The 27,591-nt window shown below is 43.9% G+C and overlaps 1 protein-coding gene across 2 annotated transcripts in view; it reads right to left on the reverse strand.

The window, feature by feature from the left end:
- LOC132427551 (tumor necrosis factor receptor superfamily member 10B-like) overlaps window positions 1-6,013 on the reverse strand; it is a 48,524-nt gene extending 42,511 nt beyond the window's left edge. For both annotated transcript variants that reach the window (XM_060015170.1, XM_060015169.1), the window contains exon 1: window positions 5,754-6,013. In XM_060015170.1, coding sequence (XP_059871153.1) covers window positions 5,754-5,936 — 183 coding nt within the window. In that variant the 5' untranslated portion in view covers window positions 5,937-6,013. The remainder of the gene's footprint in view (window positions 1-5,753) is intronic.
- Window positions 6,014-27,591: the final 21,578 nt, after the last annotated feature.

Consider the following 27,591-nt stretch of genomic DNA (forward strand, 5'->3'; position numbering starts at 1 on the left):
GAGCCTAGGGTTGGCCTCAGCATCCTGCCTAAGGACAGTTTCCAGGCTGAAGCTCAGGAAGGGACCCGACAGAGACCCCGTGGCCTCTTAAGGGAGTGAGAGGAGTTCCAGGAGGCTGAATGCAGGGCGAGAACTGGAGAAGCAAAGCTGCCCAGACAGAGCTCTGGAGACGTGCAGAGGGGCCCATCCAGTGTGTGGGTGAGTGCTCATCTGTGCACGCGCGGGAGGGACCCACCCCCGGCTGAGAAGAGACCGCTGGAAACCAGCAGGCTGACAAGGATCGAGGCTCGCCCGGGGCTGGCACTGTTCATGCTGCCATTAACCAGAGTGGACAGACTGCATAATAGGGGTGCTGCCTAGATATCAGTGGTTAACTACTATGTCCTTTGTAGTTAATGAATTTAATGCCCAAATAAGGCAAGTGTAGCCCAGGCATCGAACTTAAAAGCAAATATTGGAAGATCGAACTGATATTCAATTTTCTTTACTATGACTGGAACAATATCCAGCCCTCTTTAAAAGAACACAACAAAAATGAATACCTAAGAAAACAAAATTCACAATCTGTATCACTTAATAAAAAGTGACAGAGCAGGAAGCAGGAAAACATCAGAATAAGTAGGAAAAATTCAATCAATAGAAATTGTAGAAAGTGACAGAGACCATTGAATTAATCCACAAAGACTATAAAACAGCTATTTGAATCTTATACTCAGGGACATAAAAGAATAAAATGAACACAATCAGGAGAGAGATGGATGACATATAAAAGACAAACAAACAAACAAGAGCCAAATGGAACTTCTAGAAATTTAAAAAGTAACCATATCTGTAATGACAGATATAGTGATCGGGATTGGAACAACTAGATGTCCACATGCAAAAAACAAATCTAGATACAGACCTCAGGAAGGAAAGAATACCTGCCATCTAGCAGCCTTCACCTGCGGCCACCTGTGGCCTGAGGAAGCTCAGGATGTGAAAACCCTGAGGAAACTCAGGATTTGAAAACACAGGATTCTGGCCCCAGATAGGTTAGGTGCATACTAAAGGAATGATTTCCGTGAGACCTGACTCTTGCATCTTCCCATACATAGAAAGGTGCTAAATTCCTTAACTTGGGATATCTGGGTTTTCTTTCATTAACAATAATCTTTTGATGTTCCCAACTACCTGCCCTTTGTTGCAAACTCCTATATATCCTAGCTTCCCCTTCGCCTCCTCCGAGCAGTTCTCTCAGGGTTACTTGAGATGCTGCCTCCTGGGCTTGAAGTCCTAAAAATTCCCACCGAGGGACTTCCCTGGCGGTCCAGTGGTTAAGACTCCATGCTTCCAATGCAGGGGGCGTGGGTTTGATAACTGGTCAGGGAACTAAGATCCCACATGCCATGCGGCATGGCCAAAACCAAATAAATAAATTAAATTAAATAAAAATTCCCGCTGAATAAAACATAACTCTCAACTTTCAGGTTGTGATTTTTTTTTTTGTTTTTCGTACGTGGGCCTCTCACTGTTATGGCCTCTCCCGTTGCGGAGCACAGTCTCCGGACATGCAGGCTTAGCGGCCATGGCTCACGGGCCCAGCCGCTCCGCGGCATGTGGGATCCTCCCAGACCGGGGCACGAACCCGTGTCGGCAGGCAGACTCTCAACCACTGTGCCACCAGGGAAGCCCCTGGAAGGCAGATTTTTAACCACTGGACCACCAGGGAAGTCCCTGGTGATGACTTTCTAGATACAACTACCAAAGGCATGATCCATGAAAGAAATAACCGATAAGCTGGATTTCATTAAAGTTAAATTCTGCTTTGAAAAAAACAATATCAAAAGAATGAGAAGTCAAGTAACAGACTGGGAGAAAGTATTTGCAAAAGATACATCTAAAAAGGACTGTTTTCCAGGGGCTTCCCTGGTGGCGCAGTGGTTGAGAGTCCACCTGCCGATGCAGGGGACACAGGTTCGTGCCCCGGTCCGGGAAGATCCCACGTGCCGCAGAGCGATTAGGCCCGTGAGCCATGGCTGCTGAGCCTGCGCGCCCGGAGCCTGTGCTCCACAACGGGAGAGACCACAACAGTGAGAGGCCCACATACTGCACAAAAAAAAAAATTAAAAATAAATAAATAAAAAAATAAAAAGGACTGTTTTCCAAAATATACAAAGAACTTAAAAAAACCTCAACAATAAGAAAACAAACAACTCTGTTAAAAAATGGACAAAAGACCTTAACAGATACCTCACCAAAGAATATACAGATGGCCAATAAGCATACAAAAAGTTGATCCACATCATATGTCATCACGGAAATACAAAGTAAAACACTAATGAGATGCTGTACACACCTATAAGAATGGCCAAAACCTGGACACTGACAACAGCAAATGCTGATGAAGAGGTGGAGCAACAGGAACTCTCAATTACTGCTGGTAAAAATGCAAATGGAAGAGCCACTTTGAAGATAGTTTTGTGGTTTCTTGCAAAACCAAACATACTCTTACCATATAATCCAGCAATTGTGCTCCTTTGTATTTACCCAAATGACTTGAAAATGTATGGCCACACAAAAACGTGAACACAGATGTTTATAGCAGCTTTTTTCACAATTGCCCAAACTTGGAAACAACCAAGATTTCCTTCAGTAGGTGAATCGATAAATAAACTGTGGTACATCCAGACAATGGAATGTTATTCAGGCCAGAAAAGAAATAAGCTATCAAGCCATGAAAAGACATGGAGGAACCTCAAATGCATATCACTAAGTGAAAGAAGCCAATCTGAAAAAGCTACATACTGTATGAATCCAATGACATGACATTCTGGAAAAGGCAAAACTATGGAGACAGTAAAAAGATCAATGGTTTCCAGCAGTTGGGGGCCAGGGAGGAATGAATAGGCAAAGCACAGAGGATTTTTAGGGCAGTGAAAATACTCTGTATGATACCGTAACAATAGTATACATTTGTCCAAGCTCATAGAACTTACAGCGCCAAGAGTGAACCATAATATAAATTATAAATTTATATTTATAAATTTATGGTTTATATAAATATAAACCATAATATAATATAAATTATGAACTTTGGGTGATTAGAATGTGTCAGTGTCGGTTCACTGGTTATAACACATGTACCACTCTGGTGGGTATGTTGATAATGGAGGAGACCATGTATGTGTCGGGACAGGGGGTATACGGGGAATCTATGTACCTTCCTTCAATTTTATTTTGACTCTAAAACTGCTCTAAAAGAATAAAGTCTTAAAAACAAAACAAACAAACAGCATGATAATACACACACACACACAAAGGAAAAAAATGTACTGGATGGGGTTAACAGCAGATTAGGATGTGTAGAAAATCAGTGAACTTGGAGAGAAAGCAATAGAAACTATTCAAAATGAGAGAGAAATAAAACAGATCCGAAGTTGAGAGCATTTGGGCTCACCAGGCCCAAGGCCCTGCACTGCCATCCCGACACCACCTGACATTGGGCTCCTCTAAGTTCCTCCATGACCCCCCCAGCACAGCATTCCACCCTGTGCTTCAGAAGCTCCTGCCCCACCCCAGGGAGCCCACAGCACAGTGCCAATACATGCAGGTGGCAGCCACTGCAGGGCTGGGGGGTGGGAGACCACGTACCCTGTGGCCCTCCCAGCACCAGCGTGACCGACACCAGCCCTGAGGATGGGATTCGTCCTCCCACACAGCCTCACATAGCGCCCACACAGCTCTCAGCAGCTTCAGAGGGCCCTGCAGACGTTCACTTCCTCCCGTTTTACAGCAGGAAGCAGGGGTACACAGGGTCCCAGAGCTGGAAGGAGCAGAGCAGGCCTGCAGTCTCCAGCTGCAGTCCCAAGACTCCTGTGGCCTGACTGAGCCTCTGAACCTCACAGTTCCCACTTTGAAAGAGAGAGAAACCTGGGGTAGAAGACCTACAACAGAAATGGGGCCCCATCACATGTGCAGAACAGGGACCTGGGTGAGGACCAAGCTCAGCTCTGCAGCTCATCTCATGTCATCCTTCCAAGAGCCCAAAGACATGGGCCTCATCTCATGCCAGGCAGGGCTGGGGGCAGTAACTGGCCCTGGGTGACACCATTCAAGTGCAGAGCTGGGACCGCTGTCCCCCTGTCCCCTCCCCTGCTGCCTAACCTGCGGTCTCCTGGCCACCCACTCCCAGTCTCAGAAATCTCCTGGATCCTTGAAAATCTCTACTGGCACCGAGGAATCAAAACCACAGCACTGTGGTGCCCCATATTTACTTTAGACAAGCAGAGAAGTAAAGTTCAGTGTGGCAAGGGTGCAGGGAAACAGGCATACTTGTGGACTCTTGATGTGAGTTAAAATGGTCTGGCCTTTTTTTTGAGGACAGTTTGCCATTATATATAACGAAAGTATAATATTACCTAACCCATTGACACAACAATTTCACTTCCAAGGAGTTACCCAGTAGACGGTACACATGCATGTATGACACATACAAAGGTATATACTACAGTACAGTTGGAATTAGCAAAAAAAAAAAAAAAGATATAATCTAGAAAGATATTCATGAAAGACAAGAATGAAATAAACTGGTTCACCCACATCTGCTTTACCTATACAATAAAATGTTATGCTGTTAAAAAGAATAGGATAAATCCGCATGTACTGACCTGAGACATCTAACGGAATTGGTTATTAACTCAGAATATAACAAAAGTGATCATGACTGTAAATGCATTTTTAAAAAAGCCATGAGAAGGGATGAGAACGGGAGTTTGGGATGTCAGAGGCCTAGGTCTCACATTCCCCAAACCATCAAGATCATATTTTGACCTTGTCTACACAGGTATTCTCACATTCACCTGGAAAAACACCTGTTGTACTAAAGTGATTCATTCATGCAGCAGCCTTAAACATGGGTCTCGTCTAGTATAGACTAATTTTTTAAAAAATTAATTCTGTAATCATTTTGTGATTATATGTTATTGCGTCTCTGAATTTTGAATTAATTTGTTAAATGAAAGTACTTAAAACTTCATGACACCTGTAATGTTGGTTTCACATTTAATTTTTTTTTTTTTTTTAAATATATAAGGAACCTGGAACATGCAGGGGTGGAGCCTTTCCACTTGAAGTGTCTTTAGGATGTGCATCACCATGGGTTTTCCTGTTTGCATCACCCACCTCTAAGGAAGGAGGGGCGGCTCCAGTTCCTGGCTGCCTGATGGTCATTTAAGGGCAGCCTCGCAGGCAATGTGACTAGAAGGAACTGGGAACCTCCTTCCTGTTGAAACTCAAGGGTCAGAACAAAACGTGTGGAAGGCAGCCTTCTTCTTGGGCTGCTGTTTAATCAATTTGCCATGAGTATGTTTTAGAATTTAAGCATAAGTGTAAAATAGTAAAAAGAAAGAAAGAAAAGACAGCCAATCTCTCTGTCGCTCCAGGCAGCTTGCCAGGGAGTTTCCAGCTTGACACTGCCCGCTCCAATGCCTGGAATACACTTCTGGGACCGCTCAGAAGGCCAGCCGGGCCGCGGACCGGGAAGGGGAGCGCGAGCTCTTCTCCCTCTGGGCCCGGGTCGGTCCTGCCGGGCCGTGACCCTGTTCCTTCCCCCGATTCTGCCCACTGTTGGTCCTGCGCGGGTGACCCGGGCAGGCACCCAGCCATGTCCGCCTGCCCACTCCCCCCACCCCGCTCCCTCCCCCGCTTCTGCCGCCCCCTCCCAGCCACCAGGCGATCCTTCCCCCCAGCCAGGACCCGCGGCGGGGACTCACCGATAGCAGGGCACCCCGGACGACAAAGATGAGAGCCAAGGGCCCCCGGAGCCGAGGCCTGGGACCGGGGGGGCGCCCTGCTCGGGAGCCCGAGGCGGCCGGTGGGCTCTGTCCCCGCTGCCCCGTGCTGTCGCGGGGCGCTCGCTGTCCCAGCCGCCGCGGCGTGACAGCCTGCAGAGCCATCAGGAAGCAACAGTGTCTTTCGTGGGGCTCTGGATCGTCCCTGCCGCCCGTGGGGTGTGCGGGAGCTCACTCTTGTCTCTCTCTTTACTCTCTTGGGAGGGTGGACCGTCCTGACTTTTGTACTCGGCGGCGTTGAGTCACCTGGGCGGGGCAAAGAACGGAAGCCAGCTAGCGAATAGGCACACCGTTGTTGAAACACGTGATGTGTTGGCAGAGAGGCTCTGAATAAAAGGCCGTCGTCTTCTAGGTACACCTCCGGAAGGTGGGGGGCTGGACATAGAACTAACCCTCTGGCTACCCTGGGCACGTGGTTTGTTTCTGGATCCTGTCCTTCCCAGGACAGGCACAGAAGGTGGTGGTGAGGAGTTTGGGGGGACGAAGTGGGAGCTGACCACTCCCAGAAACTGTGCCCTCAGCTGTGACCAGGGTAGTGAGGTTGAGTCCGAACCCAGGACCTGTCCTGATCCCGTCCCCTTTCCAGAGCCAAAGCCTCCCGTGTTTATAAACTCTGAACTAACCTGCCCTGACTTTGGCGTTTTCCTCACACGGCTACTCCCTCACCCGCCCCCCCCCCCCCCCCCCCCGCACCGCCACCGCAAGAGTCTCATTGACTGAGTTGATATGTTTCACTGCACCCAGGGTCACTTTGCAGCTCTGTCCCAGTGCGAAGCTTCTTGGTCAGGGCCTTGATCTTAGCATCTCTGTAGCCAGGTGTCTGGCTGGAGCAGACACTCAATGAACAGGTGAGTCGACCGAATGAAGTTCACAGAGGCATTGATCGCTGGGTCTGAATTCAGGTCACCATTAGGCTTCCGACCTCCCCCATCACCACCTTGCATGTTCTGGTAGTTTCAGGTCCATCATCTGACTTTCACACTCAGGACTTCATGTTATCTTGTCTCAGCCCTACTGCTCCTGCAGTCAGGCAAGCTGGAGGAACCCATTTCAGCCTTTCTTCAGGATTTTCCTTCCCTGTAGATTCCATAAAGCCCTTGGGAAACAGAACTGCTGGAGACTAATTGGCACATTAAACCAAATGGGCCAAGAGGGGGTCCCCACGTGGGTCAGGCCCTTTCAGCTGTCCCTATACCTCCGTCTCTGTGCCTGGCCTATTTTATCTTCATGACTCTCTGAATGTCCTTTGATGATAACAGGGCCCTGATTTTGCAATCCAAGGACACCACCCACATTGGGCAACGCTGCACTTTGGGCCATCAGGCTCAGAGGCATATGTCCAGGTCACTCCAGACTGTCCCATCTCTCTAGTTTGTCAGGACCAAGTAGGTACCAAACCTTCGTCCCTCTCCTCAAGTTCCCATCATCTTCTTCTGCTCTCCATCTCATCCTGGAATGTCTGGGTTTGGCCTCTGCTATCTGTAGGCTGTTGCCAAGGACTCCATTGTGCTGTTCTCAAGCCCACGTCCCTCCTCTCTTATTCATGCCAAGGAGGAAGTGGGACACCGGCGGCTCCAGTGAAAATAATTTGTCAGTTGGCACTGGGAGGAAAAGGCTGGCTCTGACACTGTGTGATTTGGTGGTCCTGGGCTCTCTATCCTATAGGAGGTGTGAACATTTGATAATACGATGCAGGTACAAATACTTCGTTAAAAAGCTCCATGGAAGGTTTGTTACAGTACATTTCAGACTTGATGACACAAAATAAAAAGAAAGAGAAAAGAACCCTTATTATGAAACGCTTCTCTATTAAAAGGGAAAATCTATACGAAGGAGCCTGGTTCAGAGCGGGGTTGGTGGCTGTCTGGCTATGGTCCTCAGCTGGTGGGACCAAAACACGCTAAATGCATGGATCCGGTGTCCTGGGTTCAATGTGTAGAGGAGAGGAACAGTTGTCAAAGAGCAGACCCTTTACAGTGATTCAGCAGGGAAAGGACGAAGTGCGCCCTCAGGAGTAGAGGAGAAAGAGGAAACCCGAGAAACCACAGACGAGTAATGGAAGACCGTAACACCTGAATATGTGCAGCCTAGGAAAAAGGGCAAAGATGACTTGGGATTCAGGAAAGGGGTGGATGAAAATACACTATTGTAGTAATAGATTCAGAACACGTGCTAGAAATACCACGACTTGTCCAATCTCAAGATACTATGGGTTTTCAATAAAACTAAATATATATATATATACATATATATAAATTATTTAATGAAATTTCATGTAGTGGGCATGTTACATCCAGGCAGTGAAGTGGTGTGCGCCTGCTCTATCTTCTTTACTCCCTGGGACTAAGTTTTGGCCTCTCCGATCCTCAGTTTTCTTCTTTAAATGAACATGGTCGTATCTTTCACACTTGCTTTCTGTTTTAGAGTTAGAGCAGAAGTTGCTCCTGGCATAATGGAACATCAGGCTATCAAGAGTTCTAGCAGACTTCTCTGGATCCTGTGCCCACATTTTCAGAGGGATCCTTGATGGCCATTCCATACCATACTCTCTTAGCAACTTTCAAATATACAATACAGTATTATTAATTATAATCTCCATGCTGTACATGACATCTCTAGGACTTATTTAATTTATAACTGGAACTTTATACCTCGTTCTTAAAGGGAGTGTCCTATTTTATCTTCTCCATCATGATGGCATTTACCTTAAGGTTCATTCTTTATTCCATCTCATTCAAAAGATTTCTTCTTTCTTGGAAATATAGTAGCTATTATCTCTCCTACTCACTTGACACAAACATGTATTACCTTCTATTTTATTTTCTGTTTGCAGACTGCATGTATTCTGACCAGATAACTCTGTTACTATAAAATCTTTCTTATTCCACCTCCCTATTTCTTACTTCAGATATCTCTTTTATTTCCACATTGTGTCTTGCATATGTTGTCTAACACAGTTTGCTCACTGATCATAGATCTTGATCTTATGGAGACATAAGCTTGACCCAATACATTTTTTCTTCACTGGGACTATTTAAGCTTCCCATATGGCTGTTATTTCTTTTTTTAATATTTATTTTTTTATTCACTTACGATTTATTTATTTTTTGACTGTGTCAGGTCTTAGTTGCGGCATGCAGGATCTTCATTGAGGCACGCGGGATCTTTTGTTGCGGTGCTCCGGCTGATTGTTGTGGCACGCGGGCTCTTTGTTGCGGTGCACACATTTTCTCTCTAGTTGTGGCGGCGTGAGGATTTTCTCTTCTCTAGTTGTGGTGCACCGGCTCCAGAGCACGTGGGTTCTGTAGTTTGCAGCACGCAGGCTCTGCAGTTGAGGCACGTGAGCTCAGTAGTTGTGGAGCATGGGCTTAGTTGCCCCATGGCATGTGGGATCTTAGTTCCCTGACCAGGGATCGAACGCTGTTCCCCTGCATTGGAAGGTGGATTCTTTACCACTGGACCATCAGGGAAGTCCCCATGGCTGTTATTTCTAATTATTAAGGTCCTCGATGAAGGTGGCCAGAGTGGTGGGTGGGGCAAATGGGAGGCAGGGGCTAGCTCATTCAAGAACAAGGCAGAATCATCAACTCCCTCTCAGTGTCTTTTCTCTCATCCACTTCCTTCTTCTGGTTCCTCTTTTAGGCCATTTATATTTAATATATGCAAAACCTAACCAAGGAGGTGACTGAGCACTGTAAAACATTGGTAAAGGAAATTGAAGATGATCCAAAGAAATGGAAAGATATCCCACGCTCCTGGATTGGAAGAATTAATACTGGTAAAATGGCCATACTACCCAAAGCAGTCTACAGACTTTAATTTAATGTGATCCCTATCAAATTAGCCGTGACATTTTTCACAGAACTAGAACAAATAATCCTAACATTTATATGGAACCACAAAAGACCCAGAATTGCCAAAGCAATCCTGAGGAAAAAGAACAAAGGTGGAGGCATAACTCACCCAGATTTCAGACAACACTACAACGCTACAGTAAGCAAAAGTGTGGTATTGGCACAAAAACAGACATATAGATCAATGGAACTGAATAGAGAGCTCAGAAGTAAACCCACACACCTACAATCAATTAATCTTTGATAAATGAGGCAAGAATCATACAGTGGAGAAAGGAGAGTCTCTTCAGCAAGTGGTGCTGGGAAAGCTGGAAAGCCTTATGTAAATCAATGGAATTAGAACACTCCCTCACACCATACACAAAAGTAAACTCAAAATTGTTTAAAGACATAAATATAAGACATGACACCATAAAACTCCTAGAAGAGAACATAGGCAAAACATTCTCTGACATAAATCATAGCAATATTTTCTTAGATTAGTCTCCCAAGGCAAAAGAAATAAAAGCAAAAATAAATTGGACCTAATCAAACTTAAAAGCTTTTACACAGCAAAAGAAACCATAACAAAATGAAAAGACAACCTACAGACTGTAAGAAAAAATTTGCAACAATGTGACCGACAAGGGGTTACTTTCCAAAATAGACAAACAGCTCATACAACTCAATATCAAAATAAAGGAACAACCCAATCAAAAAATGGGTAGAAGACCTAAATAGACATTTCTCCAAAGAAGACATACAGGTGACCAACAGGCATATGAAAAGATGCTCCACATTGCTGATTATTAGAGAAACGCAAATCAAAACTACAAAGAGATACCACTTCACACCAGTCCGAATGACAATCATCAAAAAGTCTACAAATCATAAATGCTGGAGAGGGTGTGGAGAAAAGGGAACCCTCCTCTACACTGTTGGTGGGAATGTAAATTGGTGCAGCCACTATGGAAAACAGTATGGAGGTTCCTTAAAAATCTAAAAATAGAATTACCGTATGACCCAGCAATCCCACTACTGGGCATATACCCAGAGAAAACTATAATTCAAAAAGACACATGCACCCCAATGTTCATTGCAGACTATTTACAATAGCTAGGACATGGAAGTAACCTAAATGCCCATTAACAGATGAATGGATAAAGAAGATATGGTACATATATACAATGGAATATTACTCAGCCATAAAAAGGAATGAAATTGGGTCATTTGTAGACCCAATTTATTAATTTCTACTATTTCTACATGACTTCCACAAATCATGTATTAACGCATATATGTGGAACCTAGAAAAATGGTACAGATGAACTGGTTTGCAAGGCAGAAATAGAGACACAGGTGTAGAGAACAAACGTATGGACACCAAGGGGGGAAAGTGGGGGGCGGGTGGTGGTGGTGGGATGAATTGGGAGATTGGAATTGACATATATACACTAATATATATAAACTAGATAACTAATAAGAACCTGCTGTATAAAAAATAAATAAATAAAATAAAAATCAAAATAAATAAATAACAAATCACGTCCCAGGATTTCTAACCCTCTCCAAGCCTCCTAGAGAGTGTTCAGGCAATGTCTTGTCAGGTGGCTTTTGCTTCATTTCTCTGGGTCACCAAAACCTTTCTCACACTAATAACCATTTTGCTCTACCCTAGTAGTCTAAAGAATTAACCTAAGGAAATAATCATAGATTATAAGAACATTTATGTACAAAAATGTTTCTTGAAGCATTATATAAAATATCAAGCACATTGCAAGAATCCCTATAGGATTCTGGTTGAGCAAATGATAGTGTAATATTAGAGAGTTATTAAAATAATGTAGCAAGATAATTAGTGATACACAGCATGATCAAAATATGGCAGGAGGAAAACATGAGAGGATTAAATAGAGTATATATTTTGCGGTTTTAGGAGAAGTTCAAAATTTTTTTTATCATTCTCTTCAAATGGTTCAGCTGAGCATAAGCTAAAATCAGTAACTTGCCTGTAATGAATAGGGTACAACAGAAGTGGCAGTGTGTGACTCCTAAGACTAGATCATTAAAGGCATTGTGGTTTCCTCCTTCCTCTCTCTGTTAGATCACTCTCTCTGGGGCGGCCAACTGCCCTGACATGAGAATATTCAAGCAGTTCTATGGAGAAATCCCTGCAGCAAGTGACTGAGTCCTCCTGCCAAGAGCCAGCAAGCAATGGAGGCTTCTTCAGTAGCCATGTGATGAGCCATCTGGGCAGTAGACCCTCCAGCCCCAGTCGGATAAATGCTTGTAGTTTTAAGCTTCAACATTTTCAGGAGATATGTAGGCAGCAATAGATAACAAGTACAGTGTACATGATGCAATGAGGACCGGATACCAATGAATCACTCAACCTCACTCTTCCCTTCCCACCTCTGTCCCTCCCTTCTGTTTATTCATCTATGTCTAATGAAATGCACTAATATGCTGAGGGTGATATATCTAGATAATGGAAAACCAGTGAGATTTCTGTATATATGTATCATTTTAATCTTCCACAGCAAATATGTCTAACTTAAAATATAAATATTGTTTTTAAATGTACAATGCTCTACCCTGTTTATAAGAGAAGCCTTTTTAGTATGATAGAATCTACTTTCATGTAATTATTTCTCCCAACAAACCAAATGCTTGTAAGCAAGCACTACCGTGAAAAATACTAAAATTTTTTAGACCCGAGACAACATTTTTGAAAGGGAAATTCCAGCCAGTTTCCTGAAGAGTCAACTGCTTACCAACATTTACAGTAATCACTGTGATTCAGCAGTAACAGAATGAACTTACTGAATGGTACCATGTATTAAGCATCCAATATCATGATTTTAGAAAAATAATGACCTAGAAAAGTAATTAGTATGAAACTATTGCCGTTTTAACCATCCCCTGAATGTGCCTTGCTTTGCTTTAGAAAAATAATTTCCAGATTTTCTGCTTTTGCTTATAAGAAGATAAAAATTACGTAAGTGTCCATCTTGAGCAGACTGACCAAGAAATGCAGCCTGGCCTAGGTCCCAGCTAGGGTCTGGGGTTTGTGTGAGGTGGGGTGAGAGGGTGGAGCTCTGCAGAGTCTCTGTGATTATCGCTTTATAGGGTAGGGTCACAGAGTTTGAACAAGTTTGGCTTTCGGCCAAAGCACCTTGTGATATTTTTAACTATTAAAAGGAAGTAAAAGAGAATAAAATGTAGTGTTCTGCTGCTACATCCTGTATTTTTAAGCAGGAAATCCCTGATCATGCAGAGTATTTGAACAAACCAGAAAGTTTTTTGGGTTTTTTTCCCCCTCCCATTTCTAGCCAAGAACAAAACAAATTCTTGGAAGAACTAGGTAAGGGGCTGGAGTAGAGGATTAATTGGTGTTAAATCCAGGAGGATTGGAGGAGGCCAGGAAGATGGAAGAGGAGGTGGGGTTGGACTGCAATCAAGAAAATCAGCACCATTCTCCTGCCTAGCGCCCCTCTGAAGTGTAATCCATGGAAATATGTCTTTAATCTGTCCCTCCCACTGCCCCACGAGGACAGGAGGGTGGGTCAGCCTTGCCCGCCGAGCACAGGCACGGTTGGCCCATGCGAGCTGCCCTGTATTATGGAATCGGGCCAGCAGTCCAGCACACAGGGCACCAGACCCATCCAGTTAGCATGTTTTGGCAAAAGTAGCTGAGGCTCACAGCCCAACAAACACCAGTCGTGCTTCTGATTTCATGCTCACTCCTGAGTGCATTTTCTTTCAAAGGAGAAAGATTGTATAATAAAGATTTTTTTGTTTAAAAATTTTTTTTGCATTGTTAATTCTGAACTATGTTGATAATATCATCCCTGACATAGCAACAGAGTTTTTTTCCCTCATGCATTGTCTTCAAATCCTCTCACAGAGCCCAGGCACCGATTCTGCACTTTAGTCAAGGCCAGTGCCAAGTTCCTTTCAGTGAACAAAATGCCTCCCATGATTCTGTGCGGCTCGAGGAAGAGGAGAGGGACATGAGCTTGGGAACAGCACTGTGGAGTCCATGGCAACAGCCTACAGATATCAGAGGCCCAACCCAGATCTTGGTGGATGAGATGGAGAATAGAGGAAGATGCTGGGAACTGTGAGGAGTGGGATGGGGGCTTGGAAACAGCTTAGTCCTGATAAACTAGAGAGATGGGGCAGTCTAGGGTGACCTGGACATATGTCTGAGCCTGGTGGCAGGAAGCACAGCCTTGCCCCAATGTGGATAGTGACATGGAATTGTGAAATCAGGGCCCTGTTGCCATGGAGAGACATTCAGAGAGTCATGAAAATAAATAATACACAGTTTATTTATCTATAAAATAGTGTTTGAGCTCTGTAATCACATCCAGGCCACATTCTTTCTTGTGGATCTCACTTGCATGCTGTAGTGTATATAGAAGTAGAAGTATAATGCAGTACACGTGAAACCTATGTAATATTATAAACCAGTGTTACTTCAATTCAAAAAAAAAGAAAGAAAAATAACTGTCTAACATGTCCAAAATATTCTATGATGTAGAGCTTTAAATTGATAAAATTATAGAGGCCAAAGTTAATTCACAATAGTAAAATACAGTCCTTTGCTTATACATAAAATCGTCTTAGCAATTCAATGGTAAATTGGTCATTACTTAACAAATAATTTTAAATGTCTATGGAAAAAAGTTCCACTTGGGCCCCCAATAAGTCCTGCCATTTCTATGCATTTATATGTGCCATCATTCTGGAAAATCTGAAGCCAATAACAAATTATATTAGATGTTTTTATAAGTACATTGATTTATTCTTCTTTTTTTTCTTTTTTTTTTTTTTTTTTTTGCGGTACGCGGGCCTCTCACTGTTGTGGCCTCTCCCGTTGCGGAGCACAGGCTCCGGACGCGCAGGCTCAGCGGCCGTGGCTCACGGGCCCAGCCGCTCCGCGGCATGTGGGATCTTCCCGGACCGGGGCACGAACCCACGTCCCCCGCATCGGCAGGCGGACTCTCAACCACTGCGCCATCAGGGAAGCCGTTTCTTATTCTTTTAAATAATGGCAGAGTATTTTATTGTTTGAATGAACCACACTTTTACTCTCCCCTGTTCTGGATAGTTGTTTCAACTATATCCTATTTATGTTTTTGCTAATTCCAACAGCATGGTAGTAAATACACTTGTACATATCACACATCCATATAGACTTGTGTACCAGTCTATTACATAACTCCTTAGAAGTGGAATTGTTTCATCAGTGGCATAAATGATTTTAAAATTTTTTAGATAACAACAAACTGTTCTCCAAAAGAAGGCTGGACCATTTTAACTCACATCAAGAGTCCACAAGTGTGCCTGTTTCCCTGCACCCTTGCCACACTGAACTTTACTTCTCTGCTTGTCTAAAGTAAATATGGGGCACCACAGTGCTGTGGTTTTGATTCCTCGGTGCCAGTAGAGATTTTCAAGGATCCAGGAGATTTCTGAGACTGGGAGTGGGTGGCCAGGAGACCGCAGGTTAGGCAGCAGGGGAGGGGACAGGGGGACAGCGGTCCCAGCTCTGCACTTGAATGCTGTCACCCAGGGCCAGTTACTGCCCCCAGTCCTGCCTGGCATGAGATGAGGCCCATGTCTTTGGGCTCTTGGAAGGATGACATGAGATGAGCTGCAGAGCTGAGCTTGGTCCTCACCCAGGTCCCTGTTCTGCACATGTGATGGGGCCCCATTTCTGTTGTAGGTCTTCTACCCCAGGTTTCTCTCTCTTTCAAAGTGGGAACTGTGAGGTTCAGAGGCTCAGTCAGGCCACAGGAGTCTTGGGACTGCAGCTGGAGACTGCAGGCCTGCTCTGCTCCTTCCAGCTCTGGGACCCTGTGTACCCCTGCTTCCTGCTGTAAAACGGGAGGAAGTGAACGTCTGCAGGGCCCTCTGAAGCTGCTGAGAGCTGTGTGGGCGCTATGTGAGGCTGTGTGGGAGGACGAATCCCATCCTCAGGGCTGGTGTCGGTCACGCTGGTGCTGGGAGGGCCACAGGGTACGTGGTCTCCCACCCCCCAGCCCCGCAGTGGCTGCCACCTGCATGTATTGGCACTGTGCTGTGGGCTCCCTGGGGTGGGGCAGGAGCTTCTGAATCACAGGGTGGAGTGCTGCGCTGGGGGCATCCTGGAGGAACTCAGAGGAGCCCAGCGTCAGATGGTGTCGGGGATGGCAGTGCAGGGCCTCAGGCCTGGTGAGCCCAAGTGCTCTCAGCTGTCCCTCTGGTGAGCGCCTTGCACAGGTGCAGTTTGAAGGGTAAAGGTATCCATCCATGAGGCTGCACGTGGCTGGTCACCACGGCCCCTGCTAAGAAGGCCTCAGTCCCTGTCCTTGGACCACTTCCCCTCAGCCAGGGATGGAGAGAAGCATGGCTCCAACCTTCTGTGTCAGGGCTGGAGGAGTAGGGCCAGTGACATGCACGGAGCATGTGCCGTTGGGCAGCTGTATCCTGCACTCAACCAGGGATTGGGCATCCGTTATTCAGTGTAATTTTCCTAACAACTCAGGGAGATAGGGATGGTTTTTAACCTGTGTTTAATATAGAGAAAATGAGATTCAGAAGGAATACATTTCTGGCCTGACCATCTTTTTGTTTGTTTGTTTGTTTTTGTTTTTGTTTCTGTTTTTTGCGGTACACGGGCCTCTCACTGCTGTGGCCTCTCCCGCTGCGGAGCACAGGCTCCGGACGCGCAGGCCCAGCGGCCATGGCTCACGGGCCCAGCCGCTCCATGACATGTGGGATCCTCCCGGACCGGGGCACGAACCCGTGTCCCCTGCATCGGCAGGCGGACTCTCAACCACTGCGCCACCAGGGAAGCCCATGACCATCTTTATAATAGCAGGTATATTTTGCCCTGGGAATAGCATCTCCTGCCAGTTCCTCTTCAGGTATATGTGAGAAGGGGGGAAAGGAAGAAAGGGTCAACGTTGTACTTAACACCCCAGTGTGCTAACACTTTAGACAACCATGTTGGACATTTAGGGGAGGTGAGCTAATTCCAGTTTACAGATGAGAAACTATAGCTCAGAGAGGAAAAGTGTACCGGGTCTGAAGTCTCTAGAGAGGAACTGAGAGGGAGAGGGGGAAAATAGGGATGTTTATTTTTAAAAGTAAAATATAAAGACAATTTCAGTGTTAAGCTAGAAGAACTTCATTACTAAGTCATTGGAGTTCAGTTAAGTATTAAGGGTTAGTCAGTAGTTAACCACTGATATCTAGGCAGCACCCCTATTATGCAGTCTGTCCACTCTGGTTAATGGCAGCATGAACAGTGCCAGCCCCGGGCGAGCCTCGATCCTTGTCAGCCGGCTGGTTTCTAGCGGTCTCTTCTCAGCCGGGGGTGGGTCCCTCCCGCGCGTGCACAGATGAGCACTCACCCACACACTGGATGGGCCCCTCTGCATGTCTCCAGAGCTCTCTCTGGGCAGCTTTTCTTCTCCAGTTCTCGCCCTGCATTCAGCCTCCTGGAACTCCTCTCACTCCCTTAAGAGGCCATGGGGTCTCTGTCGGGTCCCTTCCTGAGCTTCAGCCTGGAAACTGTCCTTAGGCAGGATGCTGAGGCCAACCCTAGGCTCACCTCCTTTGTGTCCTGGGGAGGGTGCTGTTATTCACCCACCAAGTATTGGGTTGGCCAAAAAGTTCATTTGTTGTTCAATAAAGTTCTTGGTGAAAATGAAACAATGTGTCTCATTTTTACTTAAAACTGAACGAACTTTTTGGTCAACCCAATACTTGAAGAGCTCTTCATTCTGGGAAAGTCTGGGCCCTGGGGGAAGGAAACAAACGACTCCATGTTTCCCTGCTCCTGGGAGCTCACCCTCTGTGGAGGAAGTGAGACCAGGGACCTAAATAACCAAAAGAAAATGACCTGAGATCCCATCACCCTCGCCTCGCCCCACCTCCAGAGAGCCTGTGATGTGATTCCTCTATAGATTTCCTCTGACAGAGGTGAGGCCCTGGGTTATGATATTACTATTGGAGGATGTGGGTTTTTTGTTTTTTTTTTTAAATTAAAATCAGCTTTCTGAGTAATGATTACACTAAAGAGAGCTTGTACTGAAATACAGCTTTTACCACGGGCCACGGTCTTTATACACATAGACACTCGTTGAATTCTCACAAAAGCCCTGCTGGGTAAGATCTCTGATTATTCTTGTCCGATGAGCAATGTGAGATGAAGATAGGTAGACGTGGCCTGCTGGAGGTCCCCCAGCTCTTTGGTGGAGGGGCGGGCAGGTGAGCAGCCCCAAGGTTGGGAACTGGGTCCCCTGCTGACCACTCTCCAGGTGAACATTTGGTCTCTGAGGCGTGCAGTCAGGCAGCACAGGGCCACCACTGGAGGGTCCCTGAGAGGTCATTTAGTCCCTTCCTTTCCTCTCCAACCTCATATTTACCCTTATTCACATTTACCCTTATTTACCTGAATAAGGGTAAATGTGAGGTTGGAGAGGAAAGGAAGTGACTTCCCAGGATCGTGCAGCTGTTTAGTGTCTGGCCCTGGATGAGAAGCCTGACGCCTGGATTCTCACCCTGTGGTCTTTTTACACAGTTAAAAAGAAGTCATAAACCTCAGAGTCAGATCTCAAGCCACAGGAAGACCTTGAGGACAGATCTGAAGCTGATGTCAGTTTACCAAATTACAGCTTAATTTAAGATAAGCAAGGCAGTTTTAAGGGTTGTATGCTCTAGAGGGGATAAAGGAGATTGCTTGAGTTGACTCTTGATCCAACAAACCGAGCTAGAGTGAGGATCAAATTTGGTTCTAGAAGAGTCTAAAGCATGCATTGCTTTGAGGCAAAAAAAAAAAAAAAAAAAAAGACAAGGAAATTCCCAGCTGACCCTCATCTCTGGGAAGAGCTAGGGTCCATGGAGTCTTATGCCGCCCAAGAACTGGAACACAGGGCCTCCTCTCTTCTCACATTTGGTTCTCTCTCTCCCTCCCTCTCTCTCTCTCTCTCTCTCTCTCTCTCTCTCTCTCTCTCACACACACACACACACACACACACACACATCCAACCTTGGATACATCCTGCATCCCTCAAGCAGGGACGGCTGACCTCAAACTAGGAAGCCTCCTCTTCCCTCACTTCACCCCTCCCTCCCATCTCTCTGACCTTGTTCTTATCTGTGATCCTGTCTGTGTGGACTTTCCCCTCCATGTCCACCTGTGTCCCTGCCACCCGTGGCATTGTCACCTCTGCTTTGCAGCCCCTCCAGGCTCTTTTCACCTTGGCGACCTTGGAGGTGGCGGGGGCAGGGGGGGGGGTGTCTCTGTGTCTCTGCCTCAGCTCCCTGTGGCTGGAACTGTCCTGAGGAAAGGAAAGGCCATGCCTTGTCCCCGATGCCCCACAGGCCCTGCACAGGGCTGCACAGCAGGCTCCAGACGTGCCTCCCCCGAACGTACATGGGTTCTTAGATGCCTGCACTAACGCTAGTACGATGTTCTTGTCCTGTTCTAGAGGGTATTTACGTGGGTGGTGGGAAATATGACCGACGGTTTCGAGACAGGAAGTGGGTAGGGCACAGCCTTTAAAAGAATGACATAGCCCGAGGGCACAACAGAAACTGATTAGAATCAAATAGGTCCAAGATGGCGGACGAGTCCAGTAGGCCTTGAGCCTCGGTATACTCTCATTGTAAGACATCAGCACGCTCAATGACACACCCACAGGCGCCATGACAGTTCCAAGGCCGACCATAAAGGTCAAAAAGTGGGCAGTGGCCCAATTCCGAGAAATCCGCACCCCTTCCCCCAAATAGCTGGAATATTCCTCACACGTATCAGCCTATGAAATTACCCACCCCTGTAAAAACGGACAACCCCATACCCTGGTGCCGCTCTTGCCTTCCGAGATGGCCCATACTCTGTCTGTGGAATAAACCTTCTTTCTCATGACTACGGCTCACTCTTTTTTTTTGCGGTTCGCGGGCCTCTCACTGTTGTGGCCCCTCCCGCTGCGGAGCACCGGCTCCGGACGCGCAGGCTCAGCGGCCATGGCTCACGGGCCCAGCCGCTCCGTGGCATGTGGGATCTTCCCGGACCGGGGCACGAACCCCTGTTCCCTGCATCGGCAGGTGGACTCTCAACCACTGCGCCACCAGGGAAGCCCACGGCTCACTCTTGAATTCTTCCCTGCTTGAAGCCAAGAACCCACACTTGGCGGCCGTCCCAGGGACTCGCCTGAGACCTGGGATGTGACCATCCTCTCGCGCCCCACATTCTGTCTCCTGCAACAATTTGGCAACAGAACAGAGGCAAGTGAATGTCATGCTGAGGGACTGCCCCGGTTATAGGCTCCCAGAGCCAGTTTTCACTGTGTGGGCCCTGATCAAACCAGCACTAAGATAATTGTTGATAAAGACAAAATTGTTTTCTCAGTGGATGGTGGACTAGATGTGTGAACTCAGACTTGGCCCGAGCAGTATTTGGCCTGTGTCCTCATGGTTAGGTTGCACCAGTGAGAAAGAGGAAAGTGGAGGCAGACATGGATCTGAGAGAGATGGTCACTATAACACTGGAGGTGATAAGATACGTTTCATAAGAGAGAGAAGGATTTCCTAACCTGAGAGCTGGCTGAGTCATTATCAAAATCAGAGAGTAGGGAGTAAAGGACTTTAAGATTTAGGTGTATGCATGTGTTTGGAGTCAGTATATCATTTTCCTTCTCTCTGAAGATCTTAATATTTCTTGCAGTACAATTCTATTGGCAAAAAATTCCCTCAATTTTTGTTTGTCCCAGAATGTCTCTAGTTCTCTTTCACTTTTGAAGGATAATTTTATGGGGTACAGAATTCTAGTTTGGTGGGGTTTTTTTCTGAGCACATTAATCATTTCACTCCACTCTCTTTTTGCTTGCATGGGTTCTTAGATGTCAGCTGTAATTCTTATCTTCTCTCCCCTACAGGTAAGGTTTTTTTTTTTTCTCCTCTGGTTTTTTCCAGGATTTTTTCTTTAACTTTGATTTTCTGTAGTTTAAATATGATATATCTAGGTATAGTTTTTGTCATTTATCCTGTTTGGTAGACTCCGAGCTTCTGCATCTGTGGCTTGGTGTCTGACAATAATTTGGGAAAATCATCATTCATTATAGTCTCAAATATTTCTTCTGTTCCTTGCTCTCTTTCTTCTCTTCCTGGTATTACCACTATGTTTATGTTATAGTTTTTAGTTATCCCACTGTTCTTGGATAGTCTCTCCTGGGTTTTGTTTTGTTTTGTTTTTTTCAGTCCTTTTCTCTTTGCTTTTTAGTTTGGGGGTTTCTACTGAGGTAACCTGAAGCTCAGAGATTATTTCCTCAGCCATGTCCAGTCTACTAATAAGTCCACCGAAGGCATTCTTCATTTTTGTTAAAGTGTTTTTTGTCTCTGGCATTTCTTTTGGGGTCCTTCTTAGAATTTCCATCTCTTGGTTTACACTGACCATCTGTTCTTTTGCACTGTGTACCTTTTCTTTTTAATTTATGAATTTTATTTTATTTATTTTTTATACAGCAGATTCTTATTAGTCATCCATTTTATACATATCAATGTATATATGTCAATCCCAATCTCCCAATTCATCCCACCACCCCCACCCCCACCGCCACTTTCCCCTCTTGGTGTCCATATGTTTGTTCTCTACATCTGTGTCTCTATTTGGTTCATCTCTGTCTCTCATGGTTCATCTGTACCATTTTTCTAGGTTCCACATATACGTGTTAATATATGATGTTTGTTTTTCTCATTCTGACTTACTTCACTCTGTGTGACAGTCTCTAGATCCATCCACGTCTCTACAAATGACCCAATTTTGTTCCTTTTTTTATTTTTATTTTTTTAAGTAATCTGTAAAACTTTATTCAATGACATTAAGAAGTCCTAAGTTATACATAAAATATCAGTTGTGGATATAGACAAAATATAAGTTTTTAAGGCCATGGAGGTAGAGATTTTCCTCATCCATTCACTGAGTAGATATCTGTATTCTTTCACAATGCAAAGATGAGTAAGGTTACTTTACTTAGTAACACGCAATATACTGAAGGTATAAATTATGGTTTGAAGAGAACAGTATTTTCTTTTCCTTTTTTTTGAATTTTATTTATATTTATATACAGCAGGTTCTTATTAGTTATCCATTTTATACATATTAGTGTATATATGTCAATCCCAATCTCCCAATTCATCACACTACCCCCACACCCCCCCCGCCACTTTCCCCCTTGGTGTCCATACATTTATTCTCTACATCTGTGTCTCTATTTCTGCTCTGCAAACCAGTTCATCTGTACCATTTTTCTAGGATCCACATATATGCATTAATATACAGTATTTGTTTTTCTCTTTCTGACTTACTTCACTCTGTATGACAGTCTCTAGATCCATCCACATCTCTACAAATGACCCAATTTCATTCCTTTTTAAGGCTGAGTAATATTCCACATCTTCTTTATCCATTCATCTGTCAATGGGCATTTAGGTTGCTTCCATGACCTGGCTATTGTAAATAGTGCTGCAATGAACATTGGGGTGCATGTGTCTTTTTGAATTATGGTTTTCTCTGGGAATATGCCCAGTAGTGGGATTGCTGGGTCATATGATAATTCTATTTATAGATTTTTAAGGAACCTCCATACTGTTCTCCATAGTGGCTGTATCAATTCACATTCCCACCAACAGTGCAAGAGGGTTCCCTTTTCTCCACACCCTCTCCAGCATTTGTTGTTTGTAGATTTTCGGATGATGCCCATTCTAACTGGTGTGAGGTGATACCTCACTGTAGTTTTGATTTGCATTTCTCTAATAACTAGTGATGTTGAGCAGCTTTTCATGTGCTTCCTGGCCATCTGTATGTCCTCTTTGGGGAAATGTCTCTTTAGGTCTTCTGCCCATTTTTGGATTGGGTTGTGTGTTTTTTTTTAATATTGAGCTGCATGAGCTGTTTATATATTTTGGAGATTAATCCTTTGTCTGTTGATTCGTTTGCAAATATTTTCTCCCATTCTGAGGGTTGTCTTCTCGTCTTGTTTATGGTTTCCTTTGCTGTGCAAAACCTTTGAAGTTTCATTAGGTCCCATTTGTTTATTTTTGTTTTTATTTCCATTACTCTAGGAGGTGGATCAAAAAAGATCTTGCTGTGATTTATGTCAAAGAGTGTTCTTCCTATGTTTTCCTCTAAGAGTTTTATAGTGTCTGGTCTTACATTTAGGTCTCTAATCCATTTTGAGTTTATTTTTGTGTATGGTGTTAGGGAGTGTTCTAATTTCATCCTTTTACATGTAGCTGTCCAGTTTTCCCAGCACCACTTATTGAAGAGACTGTCTTTTCTCCATTGTATATCCTTGCCTCCTTTGTCATAGGTTAGTTGACCATAGGTGTGTGGGTTTATCTCTGGGCTTTCTATCCAGTTCTATTGATCTATATTTCTCTTTTTGTGCCAATACCATATTGTCTTGATTACTGTAGCTTTGTAGTATAGTCTGAAGTCAGGGAGTGTCATTCCTCCAGCTCCGTTTTTTTCCCTCAAGACTGCTTTGGCTATTCAGGGTCTTTTGTGTCTCCATACAAATTTTAAGATTTTTTGTTCAAGTTCTGTAAAAAATGCCACTGGTTATTTGATACGGATTGCATTGAATCTGTAGATTGCTTTGTGTAGTATAGACATTTTCACAATATTGATTCTTCCACCCAAGAACATGGTATATCTCTCCATCTCTCTGTGTCATCTTTGATTTCTTTCATCAGTGTCTTATAGTTTTCTGCATACAGGTCTTTTACTTCCTTAGGTAGGTTTATTCCTAGGTATTTTATTCTTTCTGTTGCAGTGGTGAATGCGATTGTTTCCTAATTTCTCTTTCTAATCTTTCGTTGTTAGTGTATAGGAATGCAAGACATTTCTGTGCATTAATTTTGTATCCTGCAACTTTACCAAATTCATAGATTAGTCTAGTTATTTTCTGGTGGCATCTTTAAGATTCTCTATGTATAGTATCATGTCATCTGCAAACAGTGACAGTTTTACTTCTTCTTTTCCAATTTGTATTCCTTTATTACTTTTTCTTCTCTGATTTCCATGGCTAGGACTTCCAAAACTATGTTGAATAATAGTGGCTAGAATGGACATCCTTGTCTTGTTCCTGATCTTAGAGGAAATGCTTCCAGTTTTTCACCACTGAGAATGATGTTTGCTGTGGGTTTGTCACATATGGCCTTTATTATGTCGAAGTAGGTTCCCTCTATGCCCACTTTCTGGAGAGTTTTTATCATAAATGGGTGTTGAATTTTGTCAAAAGTTTTTTCTTCATCTATTGAGATGATCATATGGGTTTTTTTCTTCCATTTGTTAATATGGTGTATCACATTGATTGATTCGCATATATTGAAGAATCCTTGCATCCCTGGGATGAATCCCACTTGATCATGGTGTATGATCCTTTTAATGTGTTGTTGGATTGTGTTTGCTAGTATTTTGTTGAGGAGTTTTGCATCTATATTCATCAGTGATATAGGTCTGTAATTTATGTTTTTTGTAGCATCTTTGTCTGGTTTTGGTATCAGGGTGATGGTGGCCTCATAGAATGAGTTTGGGAGTGTTCCTTCCTCTACAATTTTTTGGAAGAGTTTGAGAAGCATGGGTGTTAGCTCTTCTCTAAATGTTTGATAGAATTCACCTGTGAAGCCATCTGGGCCTGGACTTTTGTTTGTTGGAAGACTTTTAATCACAGTTTCAACTTCATTACTTGTGATTGGTCTGTTCCTATTTCTTCCTGATTCAGTCTTGGAAGGTTATACCTTTCTAAGAATTTGTCCATTTCTTCCAGGTTGTCTATTTTATTGACATAGAGTTGCTCTTAGGATGCTTTGTATATCTGTGGTGTCTGTTGTAACTTCTTCTTTTTCATTTCTAATTTTATTGATTTGAGTCCTCTCCCTCTTTTTCTTGATGAGTCTGGCTAAAGGTTTATCAATTTTGTTTATCTTCTCAAAGAACCTGCTTTTAATTTTATTGATCTTTGCTATTGTTTTCTTTGTTTCTATTTCATTTACTTCTGCTCTGATCTTTATGATTTCTTTCCTTCTGCTAACTTTGAAGGTTTTTTGTTCTTCTTTCGCCAGTTGCTTTAGGTGTAAGGTTAGATTGTTTATTGGAGATTTTTCTTATTTCTTGAGGTAGGCTTTTATTGCTATAAACTTCCCTGTTAGAACTGCTTTTGCTGCATCCCATAGGTTTTGGATCAACGTGCTTTTGCTGTAATTTATCTCTAGGTATTTTTTTATTTCCTCTTTGATGTCTTCTGTGATCTCTTGGTTATTTACTAATGTATTGTTTAGCCTCCATGTGTTTGTGTTTTTTACGTTTTTTCCCCCTGTAATTGATTTCTAATCTCATAGTGTTGTGGTCGGAAAAGATGCTTGATACGATTTGAATTTTCTTAAATTTATCGAGGCTTGATTTGTGACCCAAGATGTGATCTATCCTGGAGAATGTACCGTGTGCACTTGAGAAGAAAATGTAATCTGAGTTTTTGGATGGAATGTCCTATAAATATTAATTAAATCTATCTGGTCTTTTCTCTCATTTAAAGCTTGTGTTTCCTTATTAATTTTCTGTCTGGATGATCTGTCATCCAGACAGGTATTTTTTCTTCTGAAAGAAAAATATCAAAGAATTTGTGCACCTGTCTTAAAACCACCACATGTAAATACTATTAATAATCTTATTTTTTCCACTTAACATATTTTGAACATTTTTTCATTTCATTAATTATTTTGCTACAGTATTACTTTTAATAACTCCCTAACATACTGCATGAGTGTTAACACCAGTAATTTAACCAGAATCCCATTGGGAACATTTTAATTATTTTGAAGTTTTTGACATTTGAATAATACTACAAGAAACATTTTGGTGTGCATATGTTTCTATAATCCATGATTATTTAACTAGGCTAATAGGTAGATTAAAATGGTCGTTCGTTTGGAAATGGTTTCAGCGACTCAGAGAATGGAGCAAAAGCCACTTAACAAGACATTGTTTGGACACTCTCCAGGGGGAGGCATGGGGAGGGGTGGAAATCCTGGGAAGTGGTTTGGATCAGCAAGATTCCAGAGCTCCTACAGGATTATAAGAGTAAGTGGAGGAGAGAGACAGCTGTCAAAATGAAAGACCTTTTGCAGTGATTCAGCAGGGAGAACATGAGGTGCGCCCACAAGGACAGAGAAGAGGAAACCTGAAGACCAGCAGACAAGTGATGAAAGATGGTAAAACCTGGGTATGAGGAATCCAAAAATGGCAAAGATGACTCAGGACACAGGAAAGGGGTGGGTGAAAAGTCACTTAACGCTTTTGTGGAAATCTGTTTTTAAAAATGAGTTTTCTATTTGTCCAATCTCAAGATAGTGTGGGTTTAGAAGTTTATCTGTATTTCATGAAATTCCAGAGTGAATGTTTAACATCCAGGCCATGAGGCTGTGTGCACTCTGGTTATCTTCTTTACTACTTGGGATGAATTTCTGGCCTTTCATACTATTGTTTTGCCTTTATAAAATGGACATGATGACATTTTTCAGATTTGCTTAAAGTTTAAGCTTTCTGAGCAACGATTGTGGGCTACTTTGTTTAAAGGCTCTTTGAGTGGTAAACATGCCTTAGAAGGTAGAGATTGGCTACCTCCCTGGAGCGATTTAGGGGCTGTCCCCTCCCTGTCAGGGGCATGTGCTCACATTCTAGGCTTCTCTCCTCCAAGAGACTCTGTTTCTATTGCAGAGTAAAATATATGATCTTTTTTACTGAGGAGGAGAGCAGGCGCAGGTGTGTCAACCATCTATATAAGCTCTGAGTTTCATGATATGGGATTCCTCTCCAGTGGCATAAACCCCACTGCATGCTCAGGTACGTCTGCCTCTACCCCCTCACTCCATGGGGACCTGGGGCTTGGGTAACCGGGGCTAAGTTTGCTTGGCAACTAAACAGTCTGATCCTTGATCCAGAAATTGCACGATGTGATGGTGTGTGTATAGTCTGCTAGCATGTATGTTTGTATACATACATATACACATGGATACATGGATACAAATACATACATGCTACCCAGGTCTACACAGACACACAAGGACTCCCGTATATAACTGTGGCAAGGTAACTTGTTAACTCACTAGTAGGATCTCAGACCTGTCAGGGTTTCAAACAAAATATTGAGAAACGGAACAGCAGAAGTAGTGGGACGTCTCTTTCAAGATCAGGGTAGAAGGACGGTGACTTCAGTCACCCTGACACTCCCCCCAGTCTCTCCCTGCTCTCTCGCTCTGATGAAAGAAGCTGCTATGTGGTGTGCAGCCCTATGGAGAGGCGCACAGCACAAAGACCCAGGGTAGCCTCCTGCCAACTGCCCCCCAAGAACTGAATCCTGCCACCACCTTGTGTGTGAGCTTGGAAGCTTGTCCTTCCCCACTCAGCTCTTGCAGTGACAGCAGCCCCAGTCTTGTGAGACCCAGAATAGAGAACCCAACTACGCTGGGCCTGGATTCCTGATCCATAGAAATGGTGATGTAATAAAGGCTGTGGTTTTTAAAACACTAAGTTTTAGAGTAATTTCTAGTAATACGGGCTTTTACGTATCCTGCAAAACTGCTCAGGTTCATCCCAAGTGGACTGTGAAATAAAGCCTGTTGACCATGGAATATCGCCCCTAACACCTTCACCTTCTCACCCCGCAGGCTCCAGTAAAACTTTGACAGACACAGAAACAGATGGAGGCCCAATCAGACTGCCCAGTTCAAGGACAATTCAGATGATTCGATACAAGGGCCTCATACAGGCAAAATTTCTTTTCAAGAATTTATTTTAAAGTAATTATAAATTCACCTCTTACTCCTGATTTGTGATCTAAAATATTTTTCTTCCCAATCCTGATGTAATA

Source organism: Delphinus delphis, chromosome 6 (genome assembly GCF_949987515.2).
Source record: "Delphinus delphis chromosome 6, mDelDel1.2, whole genome shotgun sequence".
In the NCBI taxonomy this organism is placed as follows: domain Eukaryota; kingdom Metazoa; phylum Chordata; class Mammalia; order Artiodactyla; family Delphinidae; genus Delphinus; species Delphinus delphis.